The sequence below is a fragment of the Aulonocara stuartgranti genome (genome assembly GCF_965226115.1).
Source record: "Aulonocara stuartgranti genome assembly, chromosome: 15".
NCBI classification, from domain to species: Eukaryota; Metazoa; Chordata; class Actinopteri; order Cichliformes; family Cichlidae; genus Aulonocara; species Aulonocara stuartgranti.
This window is the reverse complement of record NC_138951.1, coordinates 17,940,323-17,959,646: the sequence shown is the minus strand read 5'-3', so window position 1 is coordinate 17,959,646 and position 19,324 is coordinate 17,940,323. Positions and strand designations below refer to the sequence as shown.

The following is a 19,324-nucleotide window of genomic DNA, read 5'->3' as shown; positions in this document are numbered from 1 at the left end:
TCATATTTTGGGTTCATGTTTGGGTGTTTTCAAAAACTCTTCTTTATTGTGTAACATCTGTTCAACAGGTCATGCTATCACAAGCTAGAGATTCCTTGAAAGATTATCACTGGGCTGCTCAAGGAGCAATAGGCTTCCTACACAATGCTGAGGCAACATTCTTGTCAGCTACTGGAGGGTTTTTGGATTGCGCTGAGGAACAAAGACAGACCCAAGAGGCTTTAGAAACTCTTGAAAAAGGTTTTCACGCTCATATTTGCCACCTTGTTGAACGGGTACCTCGTGAACCCTGCCTTTCCTTCCCAAAGACCGAGCAGCTCCACATCAACATCCTCAGCCAGCTAATGGTTGGAAGAGCCATACTGGAGGCCCAGGCGCAGCTCAGGCTTGAGACCTTGCAAAGGTACTTGGCTGTTCTCAATTTCTAAATGTAAATCTCTGTACCTTTGCGTCTTATGTATTTTCTTCACATTTCTTGTTCTCATAGGTGTGAATTGAGACAGCAAAGTCACCAAAAGTGCCACAAAGACATTTGTCAACATCTTTCACAGTTTGAGGAAAGGCTTTCAGAATGTGCTGCAGAACATGTGACATCATATGACAAATGTGTTGCCCAACAAAGAAGAGCTCAGGTAGGTTAGAGTCAGCTTTATGTCATTATCTCTACGTATTGTATCTGTTTGAACCTGGCATTTAATCACTTTGACAGCATAGAATTGTTAACTGTTTAGCCATGCTTGCAAAAATGCTTTAAGAAAGACAGTGCTAGTCTAGCTGACTTTGGCTACTTAAAATATTTCATTATCTGTTTGACTTTCATGATTTTAAATTTTAACTTTCATTACATTTTCAAGCTTCTGATGGAAGATCTTCACGGTCTTGCTGGGAGGATAGACGACATGAGAGCTGTTTGTCCAATGCAGGGTTGTGGGGTTGGAAAGGATGGTGAGGTTGGTGCCCTCTGGAGGCACTGGTTGTCATTACTTCGTGATGTTGGCCTCCTGATGGTACGCATAGAGCAGAGAGGAGAGGAGTGGAAAGACATTACTGCAAGCGTAAGTTTAAATCTCAATAAAGCCTTTCGTACATTAAAAAAAAAAACAAATAAATGGCAAATTAAAACTGAATTAATATTTTTTACCTCTTTTGAAACTTTTGCTTTTCACTAACCAGAACTTAGTATGTGAAATGACTTTTACTGTTTTCTGATTAAAAAGACAGAGACGTGATCCATAGATATTGATGCTTCAATTTGATTTTCTTAGATGGAGCAGTGCTGCAGCTTTTTAGCCAGACTTCAGGCGGAGGTTCGAGACCCCACCACTGTGAACTTCACTGGAGAGGATCCACAGGAGCTTCTCGCCCTGGCTGAGATCCTTCAGACAGGTTTGGAGCAGGAGCAGCAGGACCTGGCCTCCCTGGAGCATCGACTGGAGCACGCCCTGAGCTTATCAAGTTCCCCAGGGCCTATTGGCAAAAAGCTGGTGAAGATCCAAGATAATGTCAGGAGGTGGGACTTCTTTAATATACATTTAGAAAGTAATTATTTATTTATGTCGAGTATGCTGAGAAGATACTTTTTTGCCCACAGCTTAAAAGAACGAAACTTGCTGGTTGTAGCTGCAGCCCAGGCCGAGGAGAGAGAAAGACGACAAGTTCAAGAAGAGATGGGACAGATTCAGAAACACGTGTTTCTCATTCTTCCGGCACTGGAAGCATGTTTGAATCCAAGCGAAAGACAGGTGGGCTTCGTCTTTTAATGTTTGAAACTTGGTATTTGAGATTTTATAGAGAGAGATATTAAAAAACAACAATAATATGGCTTCTTATATGCATGTAATAACAAGTAATCATCTTTAAGTGTTTAACATGTCCAACTTTATTATTGTCATTATTCATAAATGATGAAATATTACTTTCTTATGAGTGTTAGATTTGAAGTTGTTCACATTATAGTGAGAAATTCAAGCTATATAACAGTCAAGTTGCAAATTACACAATTTAAACTGTTTTTTTTAGGTACTCTTCTGTCCAGGTCCTCTCATTTGTAAAAAATCAGGGGTGCAGTAGAGTAGAGGGAGTAGAGTATTAAATGTCTGACCCACACTCCCAGTCTCTGTCTGATTCCTGTATTTTTTGTCCTTTCCACACTGACAGGAGCTTAGAAAGGAGTTGTCTTCCCAGAAGACCAAGCTTAAGTGCATCACAGACAGTGTGCAGAGCCGATACACAGAGGTTCCTGTGGATATAGGCAAGCAAATACAGGATCTCCAGATGTCTCTGCAGAGAGCAGAAGAGAAGGTGACAAGAAAATTGATTTCAAACTGTTGAGATCTGTTACTGACAGATAAATGATCTTAAGCTAAAGTCCGTTGGTGCAAATGTGTTTGTGTATGTGTCACACAGCTCATAGAGAACAGCCTCGTTAAGAAGCTGGCTAGCAGAGTGCTGGAGTTGGGTTCTGGCATGGAGAAGGTGAAAGCATTACTGGAGCAGAGAAGTCCAACAGTCAGTGAAGCTCAGAATGTCCTGAAGGTGTGTGTATTCCTTGTTTTCTGTTTGCTTGTGTGTCCACGTATGAAAAATAAATAAACCCACTGTTTAATTATGTCTTGTTAACAACTTTTTAAACTTTCTGTATTTTCAGTGCTGACTGTTTGTGTGTCCATCTGTCAGTGAGATTATGCAAAAGCTTCTCAGCTGAAATTATTCAAATTAGTGCAGAGGCAAAGAAAGAAGAGAAAGTGATCTCGCTCACTTTCATTTATAGTATTTTTGTAGGTTCTCAGTCATCCAGATCAGTAGTAGCAGTCTGAAAAAAAGCCAACCAGACTTCTTTAAATTTATAAAGATGCATCACCTCTCACTCACAAAAATGTGGATCATTACCACTGTGAGACCTTCCCCTACCTTTTTTTGTGACCTGTTGTGAGTGGGTGGGGAAGCATCTGGGAAGGGATCTAAGGATTGCATTGCATCTCTGTTCAGTGATAGTCGTTCCTTTACTCCTCTTTCAAACTATCTGTCTTTGGGATCCTCGAAAGTGTGACCTTTACCCATTAAGTGTAGTTGTAGAGCTGAGTCTTGTCTTTTTGAAGTGCCTCTTCTGTGTTGTGCCATATATTTGTGCAGTAGCTGTTTTGGTTTCTCCTATATAAAGTTACAGGCACACCTCACTGTACTGCACAGCATACATGTTGTTTAGTTTGCGTTTGGGAGTTTTGTTGTTGCAATGAACCTGATGAACCAGTCTTTTACTGTGAAATTCAACTTTGAATTCACAGCTCTTTACTTATTATCATTAATATCTTTACTTATAAAGTATGCTATAATTTGAGTAACTATTTAACTTCAGATCTCATTTGAAAAGTTACAAGTTGTATAGCTGACTAAGATAAAGTCAGATTTTCTTCAACTTCCAGCCACTTTGAGTGACCTCCACAAGCTGTTTGTCAATTTTATTCAAGCCAAATGAAACAGCTACAAATTCCTAAGAACTAATGCTAATCCACATTACCGTCTTGTTCTTCAGCATGTGTGGGATGAGCTGGATGCCTGGCACAGCAGCTTGATGCTCCTGGAGAGCGAGGTGCAGGATCTTGCAGAAGAGCAGCCGGATCAAGCCCAGCTTCTTATTGACCAGCTCACACAACCCCAGCAGCTCTACCAAGATGCAGCACAGATGGTTGAGCAGCGTACAACCTTTCTCAGCAAGGTCTAGTGCCACTACTATTGCTGCTCACCAATATAAATATATTAAATACAAATCATTTGTAGGCTACATATGCTTAATTTATTTTAGCTTACCACTCCATTTGACTGAATGCTTCATTTTCCATATATCGTCTTTTATGTTAGATCCCAAAGTGTCTTCAGGAGTTAGAAGATATTCTGCACAGCGCCACCCGCTGGTTAGGTGAGGCCCAGTCATGGCTCAGTGCTCCCTGCTCATTCACAACAGCAAAAAGCCTCCACAATCATGCAAAGTCCCTGCAGGTCAGTGAAGAAGCACGCTAACTTAATTCTTTTGTTTATATCTGTTTTATGTAATCTTCATGTCTTTATAGTTTCATTTTTTCCTACATGTATCCATAGATTGTATCCTCCAGTAAACCTCTGTATTTAGGCCTGTATTAAAATGCATTGCCATTCCATGGTCACAAACAATATTATAGTGTAGTATAAGTACTATAATAGTATAATAATATAGTATATATTTCTTATATATTTCAAAATTAACTTTACAAATTGCCTCACAATGGCAATGAAACAGCATATACAAGTCATAAAATATCAACATAATATTAAAATCAAATAAAAGTAAAGTAAGTAAAGTAAATCAGAAAACTATACAATCTACTATGTTTATTATGTTAAAGGTGTGGGAAACAACTTTAATTTGACTTTGACATTGGATAAACTGAGGTACTGTACCAAGGTGAAGTTTAGGATAATAAAGATCATTTTTGAACTGTGACTCATGCAAAGCTACCCGAGTAGAGTCCAAGAATAAACATTTTGATCTAAAAAACAAACCTAAGGGGTTCCCTTTAACAAATGTTTCTTGTTAAATTTAAATGAGATTTAAATTTCTGATCTACAGCTGGTCCTGGATGACTCTGAGATGATCAGGGGGAACCTGCAGGATTTCAGGTTGGTGCTGGGTGAAATTTCTGCGGTGTGTGACATCAGTGCCCAGGAGGAGAGGCTGGAGCAAAACGACCAACAAGTCCTCAAAATGCAAGGCAGCATCCTCGAGCCACTGGAGCAGCTTTTGCAGGCTGTTGTAGTAAGAATGTTAACACTTCAGACTTTTGGGTTGTTAGCGATATCAAGTGTTCCAGTTTGGGGCACATTGAGTGGAATTTCTGTACTTGCATTGTAGCTGGATTTTTGAAGATTGCAAGCATTTACAGTACAGACAGCAGAAAGTGTCATAAACATTAGTTATAATGGTGGGCATATACAACAGTGTTCATACAAAGCTAAATGTCTAAGACAATTTTCATTTCAGGTGGTGGAGGACATGGAAGCTGAACTTAAGACTGTGGAGAAAAATGTGCTGAAAATCAGAACAATTTTATCCTCCATGGACGACTCCAATATGTCCCTGACAGAACATTTGCACAACAGACAGGTACAGCAATGCAATTAGATAGTGATTTATTTATTTTTTAAATAGTTTAGTGTGGTCGCAGTAGTACCGGTATAATAATAGTAATATTACTGTTATTACTAAACTGAATGGCACTGAGAGCAATTTACAAGGAAATAAATTGAATGAAATACAACATAAAAGATGACATCGGTGTAATTAAAACACTTGTATTTACACTGCTCAGTGTTCCTGGATCAACTCATTTAAAGGGTGTGTCTGATTTTACCATCTTGGTTCATTTGTATGAAGCACAGTTAATAAAAGCAGTTTGTCCACTTTGATGATTTTTGAAGACAAAATAGACCTACTGGAGTATAAATTGATCTGTGGTTATAAAAACACGTAGGACAACCAGAAGATTTCTCAATAAGAAGTTTAGAAACAAATGCAGCGCATTTCTTTCAATCTTTACTAGAAACATGTAAATATGTATACAGTGAAATATAAAGCAGTTTAAGCTACAAATGTTTGTAAATGTAAAGAAGTGGCAGTGGCATAGATGAATGCTTAAACCTATCTGCTATCTCTCTCATATATATGGGGGAAAATGTCAAACTAACAGTTTACACGTGTTTCAGGTGATCCAAGATAATTTGTGCTCAATGCAGAGGATGTTAGAAGATCTAGAAAAATGCAAAGGAGAGCTTCACATCCCACAAAGAGCAGAAGAAGGACTTCAAGTCTACTCCAAAGCCAGGCTGCTCCTGCAGTCACTCGAGGAGCTGGAACATCTCACACAGCAACAAGCCTCTCTGCTCGAGGTACAGCATGTCTGAATCCTAGCACACAGGCAAAAATAAAGATTTTGTTCTGCTATAAAAGAAAAAAATGGTCCAACAAAAGGTGCTTATGATGCTGTCCTTACTTTGCTGATATACTTTAATGTTGCACTACTGTATGAAGCAACACTCATTCTTGTCGCCAACTGGATCCTTGTTTCAACACAGTGGATTTGTTTTTTTATGAGCCTCTGTCACCGCTTCCATTCTTTCTTAAATGTTCTCGTCTCTTTGACTAACCTAGAACAAGATCAGAGAAGAGGAAGAAACAAGTGCGATTCTTGCAATCACAACAGGCTCTCATACTCCTGGACAAATGCAACAGCTGGACACACATCTAGTCCAGGTAACATTTAGCTAAATAACTAAACCAGCTAAACAAATCAAATAACACTTGTGTGGTCTTTGCTCTTTGCTGTCGTGATTGAAGTAAACCTTCTTCTAATCATTTTGTGCTTGCAGTTCTCAGCAGCTTTTGATCAAATTGTTTTGGGAGAGGAAAAACAAATCACAATGTAGAAGATTTCTTCTTATTGCCAAAATTTAAAAGTGTTCTTTGAGCTCAGAAACCCGGTAGAACTGGTGAATCATTCAAGTGCAGTGACTATCCCCCATTCACTCGCTTCACTCTATTATATGGGATTAGATGAACCTTGCTGTTAGAATCCTGTGTGAGAAAAAAATACCATACCACCTTTATTTATAAAGCACTTTAACATAAAACCAGAGTTCACAAAGTGCTGTACATGCTAATAGCATAAGTAAAGAAAATTAAAATGAGATAAGTTAAAATAAAATAAATAACTAAAAACTAAAATAAATTGAAACATGTTAAAACAAATTGAGTCAACCCCTCTAATCAATGCCAAAGACTTCAGCGAATAAATATGTTTTAAGAAGACTTTTAAATTCAGAAAGAGAAGAGGCCTGCCTAACATGCAAGGGTAGATCATTCCACAACTTTGGAGCAACTACAGCAAAAGCACGATCACCTTTAAATTTATACTTAGTTTTCGGTACCTTAAGGAGCTGCTGATTGGCGGACCTAAGGGAACGGGCAGGTGTATATGGTTGTAGTAGCTCCGAGAGATTTAAACGCAAATAAGAGAATTTTAAAAACAATCCTAAAATGTACAGGTAGCCCGTGGAGTGAAATTAAAATTGGGGTAATGTGCTCAGACTTTTTTGTTCCAGTTAAAAGACGTGCTGCAGCATTTTGCACAACCTGCAGGCGCCTAATGGACGCATCACTAACCCCAAAATAAAGTGCGTTACAATAATCCAGCCTAGAAGTAACAAAGGCATGGATTACTGTCTCAAAATGCTGTTTCGATAAGATAGGCTTTATTTTGGCTAATTCCCTCAAATGAAAAAAGCTAGATCTTACAACAGCTCTATAAAATAATTATACTGAGCTGTTCATCAGGCTCAAGGAAGTCCAAAAATCTTTGTTTTAGGGGGGAATTTCACTATTGTACTACGGTATTAAAAAGCTGTATAACTGTGTTTTGAGATTAAATTAAAGAGGTCTAACCTTATCCAAAAAGAAAATTATATTTGTAAAATTGCAGATAAAACTCAAAAAATAGAATGAAAGTGCAGGAGTAATGAAATGGTGACTGCTGCTAATAAAAACTTTAACTTCAATATTTACTGATATTGTTGTTAGATAAAGAAGAGTGATGAGAGTCGATAGAAAAGCAGTGTTTTCTTCCAGTTTTAAATCACAAATTTGATCATATATCCACCCTTATCACTGAAAGCAGGGGGCTTTTGAGGTGTCTAACTCAGAGGAAGAGGAAGATGAGGATGACGAGAGTTGTCACTCGTCATCCTCTGACACACTAACAAGCAGTATTCCAGAGGTAAATCAGATGTAATTACATCACATGAGAGCATGTCTCTGGGTACCTCTGTCTTTTTGGTTTCATTCCACAATTTCACATTCATTATTTAAGCTCACTGACAGAATTTCAAGTAACACACCCACAGCAGCAGAACGTGTAAGACTTAGCAAATATTTTCTAAAAATGCACAGGATTTTAGGTCCTTTGGAATGAAACTCTGAATGTCTTGGGCTTCCTCTACTCTAATTATTCCTTCTTTATTTGTTCCTTGTGGTCAATCCATCATATCATCTCATCAAATTAGTGACCATCAAAGATTTTCCTGAAAAAAATTACATAATGATTCTTAATTTCTTTTTATATAACATCCACATCCTTGCTGTACTTAGTTCTCTGAAAAGAAATTAGTTCAAGGGATGAAGATAAGAAAACTACTTGAGCTTGGTCCAAATTTTTTAAAGCAATTATAAGATTCTATGGCTGTATGAATATGGATCATTAAGGGTGTAGCTACTTTCTCCCATATTCTGATATCTAGTTTGAGGTCATCTTAATCACATTTACATGCTCATATTCATTAAGTTTCTGCCAAGTGACTATCTGATTAGATATTTGTGTTAAAGAGCTGTTGGAGTGGTGTGTCTAATTAACTGGCTAGTGAGTGAATGTATTGCAGTGGCACCCAGTGCAGATACTTTTTTCTTGCTCAGCTGTCAGGGTAAAACATCAAACAGTCTTTGCCTGGTGTACATAAATATGAGTATTACAAAAACTCATATTGAGAGAGAACATCGTCACAAAAGAGAAACATGTTCTTTCTAAAAACATTAACTGGAATATTACACTGACAGTGGATGCTAATGTTTCTTTTCTCATATTCATGCATCAGTATCAGTGAAAACATTGGCTTTGATTTGGACTCTTTTAAAGGATATTATATGTGTTGTATATTAAATTGTGGTTTCCACAGGTCTCCACATCTGTTGTCAGAGATCATTCATCTAAATAGTGATTTCAGGCATCCATCCTTCTACAGTATATAAACCTGAGCTCCACTCCTGCGAGCCATACTGCCAGATTCTTTTAGCCTGAATAAATTGAAGGATGTAGCTCAAGCAGTTTTCTACATAATAGAATTTTAAGATGGACCCTCAGAGATGATGCTAAAAAACATCTAAAAACACTCCCACCATCTCTCTTTCAATTGCTTCATTTTGACAAAAGAAATAATGACAGCAGGGACCTGAAATTTTGCAGAATTCCTATTAAAAAGTATATTTTTTCCCTGAAAATTTTTCAGGTGAATCTGAGATGATCAGGTGGTAGGTATTTGGTGAACTGACATGGAATGACCCCTCGATGTAATTCTGTTCACAATTTCTAGCACTAATACTTTATCTTTTTCCTGTGCTGTGGAAGAAACCAGAAGATTTTTGCATGCTCTTAATGAGCTGTGTGAGGCAGGTCATTGTGTTTGCTGATAACCCCACTCTGTCGCTGTCAGAAGCAGCTGCTCCTCAGAAACCTTTCCTTTCATACACACACCCAGGATGAGAATAGCATGAGTAATTTATATGTGTTTGTGCAAGGATTTGGTTTGCATTTGTATATTCATACAACCAATATGTTAGGACCCTGAGGACACGCTCAAGCTTTCAGAAGTGCAAAGGGAGGATATGGGAGAACATAAGCCACCGTCACATATGAAGGTAAATAATCAGTTTCATATTGGATATATAAGAGTATTTATTGTCTTTTCTTTCAATAATATGCTCTTTTTTATAAACATTTTCATAAGATTTTTTTAAACTAATCTTAATATACCTACCATAAGTTGTAGTTATTTCTAGTATCATCTTTCATTTGTCTTTCAGGTCCTGGAGGGTATGCTTCATCAGTCTTCTGAATGTGCAGAAAAGCCTGAGTTAGATATCAACTTTGAAGCCAAACAAGCTGAGGCTGGAATAATAACACCTGACGCTAAAGCTGATTTTGACGTAGCACTTACTCCTGAATCTGTGACCGCTCAGTCACTAAACACTGCAGCCGTCCCTGCAGCAAAAGGCCAGCTTAAAGCTGCTGCTGTGCACCAGCATGATTTACCGAAACACAAAGCCTTTGATGCTGACCCTCGCACAAACACCCCTCAGGCAGCAGCTGGAGCGGAAGATACAAGGCTGATTCCTTCAAGACCGATAACTCCATTTGCTGCTGGAAGAGCATCAGATGAGCTGATAGAGGAGGAGAAGCTGTCGCTGTCCACAGCTCCCAATTCAGATCTGGTAATTGTCTGAAGATTCAAAGAGATGTTGATCAAAGTTATTTAAGCCTAAGTAAATGGTTTCATGGACATTTAATTTAACAATAAATATACATATATATCTTACTTGGAGTAATAACTCAAAGTCAACTTTGACATTGGGCGCTAACTCATGTCCCCCAAGATCCATTGTTGTGAAGTTTCGAGACTTTCTATAAAAAATTGTGGATAATAAAAAGTTTTTACTTTTACATTTGGTGTGACCTTGACCAACACACAACATTTGAAAGGATCTCTTGAAAACTGTGGACACTAGACTGCTTACAAATAGACAGGCAAACAAACTAAGTTTGCAGAATTAGTATTTAAACTACCAGATTAATAACTTTTTTGTTTGTTTTAACAGGATGTTTTTGATAGACTGAGGGAGCAAACTGAAGTCAGCACCAGTTGTTTTTTGGGAGGATCCCAGCAGTTTTCTGTTGAGCCGATCAGGTAAAAATTCCAGTTGTAGTATTTTAGTTTTGGACCTCCTCTTTACACAGCATATCAAAGGCTCATAAACTTTTTGTGGTCCCTAGTTTGCCTGGACATGAAAATGTTAACCCCAAGCGCCAAAGGTGGAGTCACCTTCATTCCCAGATTACTGAAAAAATTACCACTTTGAGAAAAGTTAAGGAGAACCATCAAAGCCAGAACAGAGAAGATGCAGAGAACAGACAAAAGGTAAGAAAACAGGAAAATAACCATTCAGTGCTTGAATCTGTAGTATTCAGTCAGACTGCATGATGTACATGAGGTGTGAGGTGATAGAAGTAAAATTATTTCTAAAATGTGGATGTCACCAACATAGCCATTACATCTGTTACCAGAGCAACCAGGTTACAAGGTTCGCCAATCCTTTCATCCTGTCCTCCGTGCCAAAGCTCATTTTGTTTTCATATCTGTGAAGCTGCTTGTCTTCCACAATGAAAAAGGACCCACAATGAGCAAAAGAATATCATTATGAGCGTTCCCTCTGCTGCTAAAAGACCCGATTTTGTTTTACTGGAAGCAAAATTATGGATCCGATATTACTGAATATGAAAGGATGAAGCAGGGGATGTAACTCCTGCCCCTGCTCAGTTACACCCTTGTTGCATTCTGTCTTTTTCCTTCACCTGCTGTTAAACCTTAAGTTCAGTTTTCTCTTTGTGTTTAGGTTCCAGATGAGGCGTCGAGGTCAATTGGATCTACTTGTGCAGCTCTTCAGCACACACAGGAGGCCATCACTATGCTAAGAAAAATAGTATGTATAATAGAAAGAGACTTTTTAAGTGCGTTCCTGCTGAAAGTATATTGATCTAGATACACAGGTAGTACGCTCTCTCACAAATAACTGACTAACATGGAGGACTGAGGCTCAATGAAATAATCAGATGTATTTCTGAAAAGTACTTCAAGCACATGAAGGCACAAAGATGGATTTTTTTTAAATAGGGCTACAAAATAAGCAATTACCAAAAGGCTTGACTGGCTATTTCCTGGCAGCTTTGTCTTTATAATCATAAAACACCATTTTTAAGGACAGTTCTTTTCATAGAAAATATTTAAAGTTTTTCATGTCATTCAAGTCAAAATCCAATCAGATAACATGCTAGACACAATTTGTCCAGTTTTTCATATCGGTACGGAATATAAGATCTACTAACTCTGTTTATACATTAGTATCAACAGGTTGGGATGTAGGAATAGCATAGTAGTAAATAGTAAACATCACCAAATTAAGAAGAATGAGCCAAAATATTCAGAGAATCTGACCTTTAAAAAACTGTGGTAAGTTAAACTGATGATTGTGCTTTTTCCCAGGTGAGCTCCACTGATGGTTCTCATCCAGGTGTGAAAGAGGAGTTTTACAAGGCTATACAGCAGGTCCTCCTCTGCCTCGATTCTTTGACTGACCTTCTGTTGACTTGTGGTGGCACGGTTGAAGATGAACCTCAGCTGAGGCTGCTGCAGCACGAGGTGACTGTTCAGTTAGTTCCCTTTTGCCATCAGAGCTGCCTTTATTCTTCACATATCTACTCACATAGCTGCTACACACGTACTTCACATCCACAATGTATGATCCCACATGGATTCAGAGCTAATGACTGTGACATTTGAGGGCAGCGAACTCATAGTCATGTTCAAGAAACTAGTCTGAGATGATTTGAGCTTTGCCGCATGGCACGTTATCCTGCTGGTATCTACCATCATAGATAGGTATATTGCAGTCATAAAGGGATGGACATGGTCAGCAACAAAATCTGCATACTTTGTGTGTAACAAGTGGTTATGCGAGCTACTGTTGCTTTCCTATCTATTAAAGCAGTCTAGCCATTCTCCTCTGATGTCTTGCATCAACAAGGCATTTTCATCCACAGAACTGCTGTTCACTGGATATTTTCTTTTTTTCCTGACTGTTCTCTTTAAACCCTTGTTACGACCCGTCTAGGGCCAGGCCATAACATGAGTGAGGCACTCGCTTCCCCCCCAAGACCCAAGCAGTTACACGAAACAAATCCGTTAGATATGAGGTGATTTATTTACAATGTGAATAAAGAGAACCAAAACGGGAGTGTCAACACTTCAGGGTGAGCCAAGGCCAAAACAATAAACAAAACAAACCTACACAAATCCCGCACCCCTGACCTTACCAAAAACAAAGTCAAAAATAAAGACAGAGTCTAACCTCCTTAACTAACTCAAAACAGGAGAAAACGGGTGATCAAAAGAAACGGCAGCTCACCCCTACCCACTCCACTTCCACAACTGTCAAGCGTATACTGCAGCCAGCGGCTACCACAGGACTACTGCTGGGTGATGAGGAGAAACGCGAGGACCTCTCCCGCTGTAGCACTCCAGCCTCCTTTTAATGGGCGGGTCCTCCAGCTGGATCCACTCACGCCGGGGCAGTATGTCCACGCACCAATTGGAACAGGGCCCTGGCACAGCTAAATTAACATAGAAAAAACACAACACCTGCACAAACAAACACATGGACATACAAGTTCGTAACACCCTAAAGATGGTTGTGTGGGAAAAACCCAGTAGATTAGCGGTTTCTGAAATTTTTAGATCAGCCTGTCTGCCACCGCAACCATGCCACATTCTTCCCATTTCTGATGGAGTAATGTGTGTATGTGACACAGAGTGAGGAGCCAAGGTACTTGAGTCAATCTGGGATAAAGGAACGAATGGTGCTAAAATACTGGTGGGAAAATGGGAAAATAGAAGCTAATGGTGACAGTAATAAAGAGTGAACTGATTTGATATTTGCTTTCCGGAGCATTTGAATAGATGTTGCAGTGGCCAATGAATCTATCCATTACTATTATATCTTTTTTTGTCTCTCTGTAAAATTGAATGTCAGGGTTGAATTTTTACTTTCGGTTTGTCCTTTTTTGTGTTTTTGTGTGCAGTGTATATCAGCTGAGCTGGGGACCCTCTCTGAACTGATGAGTAAAGTAGTGTCAGAAACCAGGCCTCAACTTTCAAAGGAAGAACCAGATGCTTACAGCTGTTTGACCTGCCTTCAGGATTGTCTTCATACAGCTCAGCTGGTCTTGACCTCCTCCCACAATCAGCTTATTGAAGATCCAGGCCTTAAGGACCCTTGCAAGGTTTGAAATAAATTAGAGCTCACTGTCGACCCCTTTCCCATCCTTTCCCAGGACTAGATCAAATATGCAATTTTTACTTGCAGCAAAACCCAAATTCTACAGTAGCACTCAGAAACAACAGACTCTGTGAATAGTACATGTTTTACATGTCTGTGGTTGTGCAGAAACTGTGTCACTAAAACTGCTGGGCTTTGACATGTTTTAGTAAGCTATGCAGTGTAACTCAATATTCAGAATATTAGTATAAGTATTTTTAAATGTCAGTAAAATCACTCCTACTCTAAGTACTATAATCATCATATAGTTTCTGAGGTAGTTCCTATTTTGTGGTGCTTTATTCTTGTAATTTGATTAATTTCCACCATACAGGCTTAGATTTTACACACCAAGCATTCATTACTAATAGCAAACTTCGAGCGTCAAGCTGTTTGCATGTAAAGTATGTGATGCAGTCATTTTGAGTTGGTGAAGAACCTCAGTACTTCTTCCAGCACTTAAGCTAACATATTATTTGTGTCTTTCAATAGGAGATCTCCACCAATCAGCTGTGTCTTCTGGACGAGTTTGAACTTGGGCAGAGTCAAGGCTTTCCAAATCTAAAGGATGGTCCCAGTTTGGAGGTAACCACTGCTGCACAGCTTTGCTGCGTATGTGTGCATGATTAATAGCACTAGTGTTACAATACTAGAGAAGGCCTAATTAAAATGCTAGTAATATAACAGAAAAGCATCCATTACAGGCAGTTGTTATGATATCAGACAAATGAGTTTGCTGACAATTATTCAGACATATTAGTGCTTACTGAGTTTATATGGATGCCATAGTTAACTGATTACATTTCACTGACTTAGTAGTTGCTACTGATGTAGGATCTGTATTTTAAAAGTTAGTGGTATTCTTCTTAAATTCTGCTGCTCATCTGTATCTCTGCAGTGTGTGCTGGCCAGACATCTGAGGGAAAGTCCAGGGGAAAAGGCCAAGATGCAACACAGTTCTAGGTCCTTGCTTCAGGGGATAACTCGGCTCCTGGAACTGGGTGAAGAATGCATAAGAGAGAGAAAGATGAGCCAGGTTCACAGCTGCAGCAAACTTCAAGCTGTTCTCTGCACACACAAGGTATCTCACTTTCAGGAAGTTCTTCAAAACACAGACAAAGAGCAGATTTAAGTTTGGTACATTACTTCAAGAGTATGAAGCAAACTCCTGGTTTTTAAAGAGCCCCATGTTGCAAGCACAACCTCCACTAATTAATCATTAGACACCCGAGTATTTAGACCTCAATCACATCCAGTTTGTTGCCACATTTATTTAATTGATCATCGCTTTGCTCGTCTCTTGGTGATATAGAAGCTTCTGCAGGTCCTCAGGTCCCAGATGGCTTTTGTTCAGTATCTATCCCAACATGAGCCAGAAGCACTCAAGTGTCAAGAGAATGAACGGGTACACCTGGAAGCCAGGGCCAAATCACTGCAGCAACAGGCTCTGGAACAGGAAATGGCTTCTCAAAGGAGACTTCAGGTTTGTAGCCCATATTTGCTGAAGGCCATATGAATTTATACATTCACAAATGTGCACTTTTGTTTCATTTTTCCTGGAAAAACATGCATTCATAGATTCAATTTCAAAGTAGGGGTTTGGATTTATATTTGGCTCTGCTCTAGGAATGGACCCGTTGGGAGGATAATTGTGGTCGATTGGGGAGAGTGCTGGATGAGTCTGAAGCCTTCATCAGCAGATGGGAGCCTGAGGGAGATGATGATGAGGAGGAGTTAGTGCAGCACAGACTAGATGCCTGCCAGGTACATCCTGTCACACTTCACATATTTTGTCCTCACTTCTCTAAGTCAGAGTTGTTTTGTTACTTTTTTTCTTTCTCCTTAGCTTAATCTGTTTGTTTGTCACTAGGAGCTAGTTTTCTCATTTTAGTGTGATAGGTTTATTTTCATTATTCGTACAGAAATCAGTTCACGTTAACATAAAAGGTTTCTTTTTTATAATGTTTTAAAGACAGAAAGAGAAGAAAGTGCTTCTTTTAATAAGAATCCTGGGCTCTAGTCTCCTGTATTTTCCAGAAAGCCCCTCAATAAACTACAAAGATGGTTAGTTGGTTAGATGGTTAGTACAAAAGATTGCACAATATTATGTCACTTTTAGAATCACCTGCACTGATAGCTAAGCTATTTATTTTTCAGGATATAGTTATATTGTTACTTGTTACAGTTATTTGATATTATATTTTGCACTATCCTACTGTATATTACTATATACTTGTACATATTGTATATCGTATTCCTCTGCTTCTCTGTCTCTCTTGCTGCATTGAGCATGTGTATGACAAAAGAATTTCACTCGGGATAAATAAAGTACTTCTTATCTTATCTTATCTCATCTTAGTTGAACATTATGTCAAGTTGTATTGTTTCATGAACAGGCAGCAGTAGGACAGGACTCTCCAGTTTACACTAAGAATTTATTTAAACTAAAAGCTGACAGCAACCATCAATCTATTTAGGATTTTATATCTCATTTGGTACTGCATATTTCACCACAGACTAATTACTAAAGTGATAGTTTTGTACCATCAGCTGCCTCTGTGCGTCATGACTTGAAATCACTGTGATGAAAATACATCCCCCAATAAATTAAACAGAAACCGAATAATGAGCTTCTTTAGGATTTGTGAGAGCTCTTTTCTTCACTGCAGTCACATCGTAATGAGTAATGTGTGTATGTGACACAGAGTGAGGAGCCAAGGTACTTGAGTCAATTTAGGACAAAGGAACGAATGGTGCTAAAATACTGGTGGGAAAATGGGAAAATAGAAGCTAACAGTGACAGTAATAAAGAGTGAACTGTGAAATAAAGAGAGCTGCAACCATAGTGAAGGCTTAGGTGGTATTTTGCTTTATTGGCACTGAGAATGAGAGATGATTTTTTTTGCATCTGCTATTAACTTGTTGATTTTCTGTCCTCTACCTCTTTCACGTATCATTTTTGCACGTCAGACTTTTAAAGTGTCTCTTTGAGCATTAGATCGAGTTTCCAGATATTCTAAGCATAAGCACTGATAAGTCTCCTTGCCACTTAGCAAACACTGGTCCAGCTGGATGACAACAAAGCCACTTTAGGAGCAATTCTGGATCAGGGTAAGGTGCTGCAGGCAGAGCCCCTGCTTGCTGCATCAACCCATCAGACAGGCGGCGCTCTGGAGCTGCGTTGGAGGAATGCCTACAGGCGAACAGAGAAAGAGATTCAGCGCTGCAGAGACATCCAGGACAGCCAAATCAGGTGATCCAGGCTCACTGGGATCTTTATTATCTACTGGCTAAAGTTTAAACTGTTGCCTGCACAGAATGAAAAATGTTGCTGATTTTTTTTTCTTCATTTGTTCTTTGTTCAAATATCTGCCAAAAGTCTCTTTCTACCCAGCATGAGCTTTTTAAAAGGTTGTTAAAAAGAACTTAGACCTCCCTAACAAGATGTTCTTTCACAACCTTTCAGTTTTACTATGTGAAAAAGTGCCTCACAACCAGCTGTCTTTAGTCTTCTATTGATTTGTGTGTAAGCTAAAGTACAATGAAGCCTGGTATAACCTGATGGCCTTGTGTGAAATGTTTAGAGTATAGGTATTGTGTGTGTTTCTTTGGTCTTTCCACAGTGATTCATTGTTCCATCATTTGATTGTGAAGTTAACCACTAATTACTAGGGATGGGTACCGGTGTCCGGTGCTATGATGGCACATTTCGGTGCTTTATTTCGGTGCTTTTTTTTCCTGAGCTGTGACACACTTCTAGCCAATCATTTTACGTTTCTGAGGATAGCCCAAGGCGAAGCGGTCAAAAGTCTGGCTGTACTTCACAGCAAAATATGCAAACTCAGCAGCATGCAACAAGTGCTTTAAGCTGATACTGTGATACTGTCAAAGGAGGTAACACCTCAAATCCAATGAAACACCTGGCGACGCATAGCGTTTTTTTTAAAGCCGAGAAATGCGCCGTATGATAGCTTGCTGCGAGACCTCACACCGAGCGCATCTACTGTGTGTGGGTTGCCTGTTATCTGACCCGGAGTTAGCAATATCCCCCAAAAACCCCGAAGAGGAGAGTCCTGGCCCCTAGCCCTGCCAGTGTAGCAGAAATGATGAGGATGATGATGCAGCAGCAGCCGTTCTTCTCTGCGTGAGTAGCTTAATGTTCGTGTGTAATTTACGTTGAGTAGGCTAACCACATTATTACATTAATGCAGTAAGGTGAACTAGCAAACGCCGTTGTAGTTACATGCGGCTGTCCTCTTGTTTGATGGCAGATACTCCCTTCACCCTGGCCAAAAAGGCTAAAATGACCAAAGAAAAAGTGGAAAACAGTTAAACATGAGAGGTTTTTGGATAAAGTTTGTGTTTTTTCCATTGTTTAAGCACTGCTTCCAGCCAAGAGTGATACCATATATGCCCCATAGCTGCAGAAAAGGCTAACATTGTTATCTTTTTACAAAAAACCAGCTGAACATGAGAGGTTTTTGGACCAATTTTGTGTTCTCCATCCTTTAAGCACCGGTTTGAGCACCGTTTGAGCAACGGCACCGTTTCAAAAGTACCGATTTGGCACCGGTATCGGATAAAACCTAAACGATACCCATCCCTACTAATTACTGTTAGTCAAATGTTTGTCAGTGGATTCACAAAAGTTGCCATGGCAATTTTTAATAAGAATATTAACAGCACTTTAACTAGCAACCTGCAAAAATGATCTGGAATATATAAACAAATAACTTTGTAGCATACTTTATAGGAGCATCCTGAAATCCATATCTGAGTGACTTATGTTCTTTCCACAGACTGAACAGAACATTTAGTGGATTCATGTTGTTAGGTTTTTTTAAAAAAATTATGCTCAGAAATGTTGCCTGGGCTCTTAGTCAGTAAAAAGTGAAGCACAGACCACACAAAACGTGCCAAATGAAAAACAGACATAGGCAAAGAATTACTATATGAGTTCCTACAGCAACAATTCGACAATCTGTTGTACAGAAAGTTCCTTATATTCTCATTGAATGTATTCTACAGCCCAGACATCAGAAAAAAAAACCCACTCATTTACAAGCCCTATTTATCACTTGTGGATCCAAGCCCAAGTCCTTACCTCACTCTGTATGAAGGTACAGTCATGTTCTGCCCCACTGGTTGAGCTATGTGCTTTTCCATCCTCCCCACAGATTCCACTCCAACTTTGACTTGGTGAGTGAATGGCTGGCTGGTGCCAACAAACACCTGAAGACTTTGTCAGGTCTGGTAAATCTCTCTGACCTGAGTCAGGAGTGTGTTCAAAGTAATCTCATCAAGCTGCTGGTAAGGCTTTTCTGTGTTCTCATCAAATAGCCTTTGACCTAAAGAAGATTAATAACAGCCTAGTTAAAGAATCGCTGCAGTCTGCCCCTAACATCCTAACATCTGTCTTTTTCTTACTAGTTTGCTTTTTAATTAAATGATTCCTCATCGTTCCTGTGGTTTAAGTCTTTTTCAAGCACTTCGTAAAATGCATTTGTAAAATGTTACAGAACGCTACAATCTTTGGTATACGAGGTTGATATAAGCAGATACCATAACCCTAACCCTTTATTGCATTCTATGACATGATCA

General features: G+C 39.1%; 1 protein-coding gene across 1 annotated transcript in view; it reads left to right on the top strand.

The window, feature by feature from the left end:
* Positions 1-19,324, top strand: part of syne2a (spectrin repeat containing, nuclear envelope 2a) — a 91,482-nt gene that overhangs the window by 37,492 nt on the left and 34,666 nt on the right. Inside the window, exons 54-80 of the mRNA XM_082504967.1 lie at positions 69-403; positions 488-632; positions 855-1,055; positions 1,266-1,510; positions 1,592-1,742; positions 2,158-2,301; positions 2,407-2,535; positions 3,533-3,715; positions 3,859-3,996; positions 4,604-4,789; positions 5,015-5,137; positions 5,737-5,919; positions 6,182-6,283; positions 7,701-7,802; positions 9,416-9,493; positions 9,659-10,066; positions 10,451-10,539; positions 10,626-10,770; positions 11,246-11,332; positions 11,893-12,048; positions 13,488-13,688; positions 14,216-14,308; positions 14,622-14,804; positions 15,036-15,206; positions 15,350-15,487; positions 16,777-16,976; positions 18,901-19,033. Coding sequence (XP_082361093.1) covers positions 69-403; positions 488-632; positions 855-1,055; positions 1,266-1,510; positions 1,592-1,742; positions 2,158-2,301; positions 2,407-2,535; positions 3,533-3,715; positions 3,859-3,996; positions 4,604-4,789; positions 5,015-5,137; positions 5,737-5,919; positions 6,182-6,283; positions 7,701-7,802; positions 9,416-9,493; positions 9,659-10,066; positions 10,451-10,539; positions 10,626-10,770; positions 11,246-11,332; positions 11,893-12,048; positions 13,488-13,688; positions 14,216-14,308; positions 14,622-14,804; positions 15,036-15,206; positions 15,350-15,487; positions 16,777-16,976; positions 18,901-19,033 — 4,449 coding nt within the window. The remainder of the gene's footprint in view (positions 1-68; positions 404-487; positions 633-854; positions 1,056-1,265; positions 1,511-1,591; positions 1,743-2,157; positions 2,302-2,406; positions 2,536-3,532; positions 3,716-3,858; positions 3,997-4,603; positions 4,790-5,014; positions 5,138-5,736; positions 5,920-6,181; positions 6,284-7,700; positions 7,803-9,415; positions 9,494-9,658; positions 10,067-10,450; positions 10,540-10,625; positions 10,771-11,245; positions 11,333-11,892; positions 12,049-13,487; positions 13,689-14,215; positions 14,309-14,621; positions 14,805-15,035; positions 15,207-15,349; positions 15,488-16,776; positions 16,977-18,900; positions 19,034-19,324) is intronic.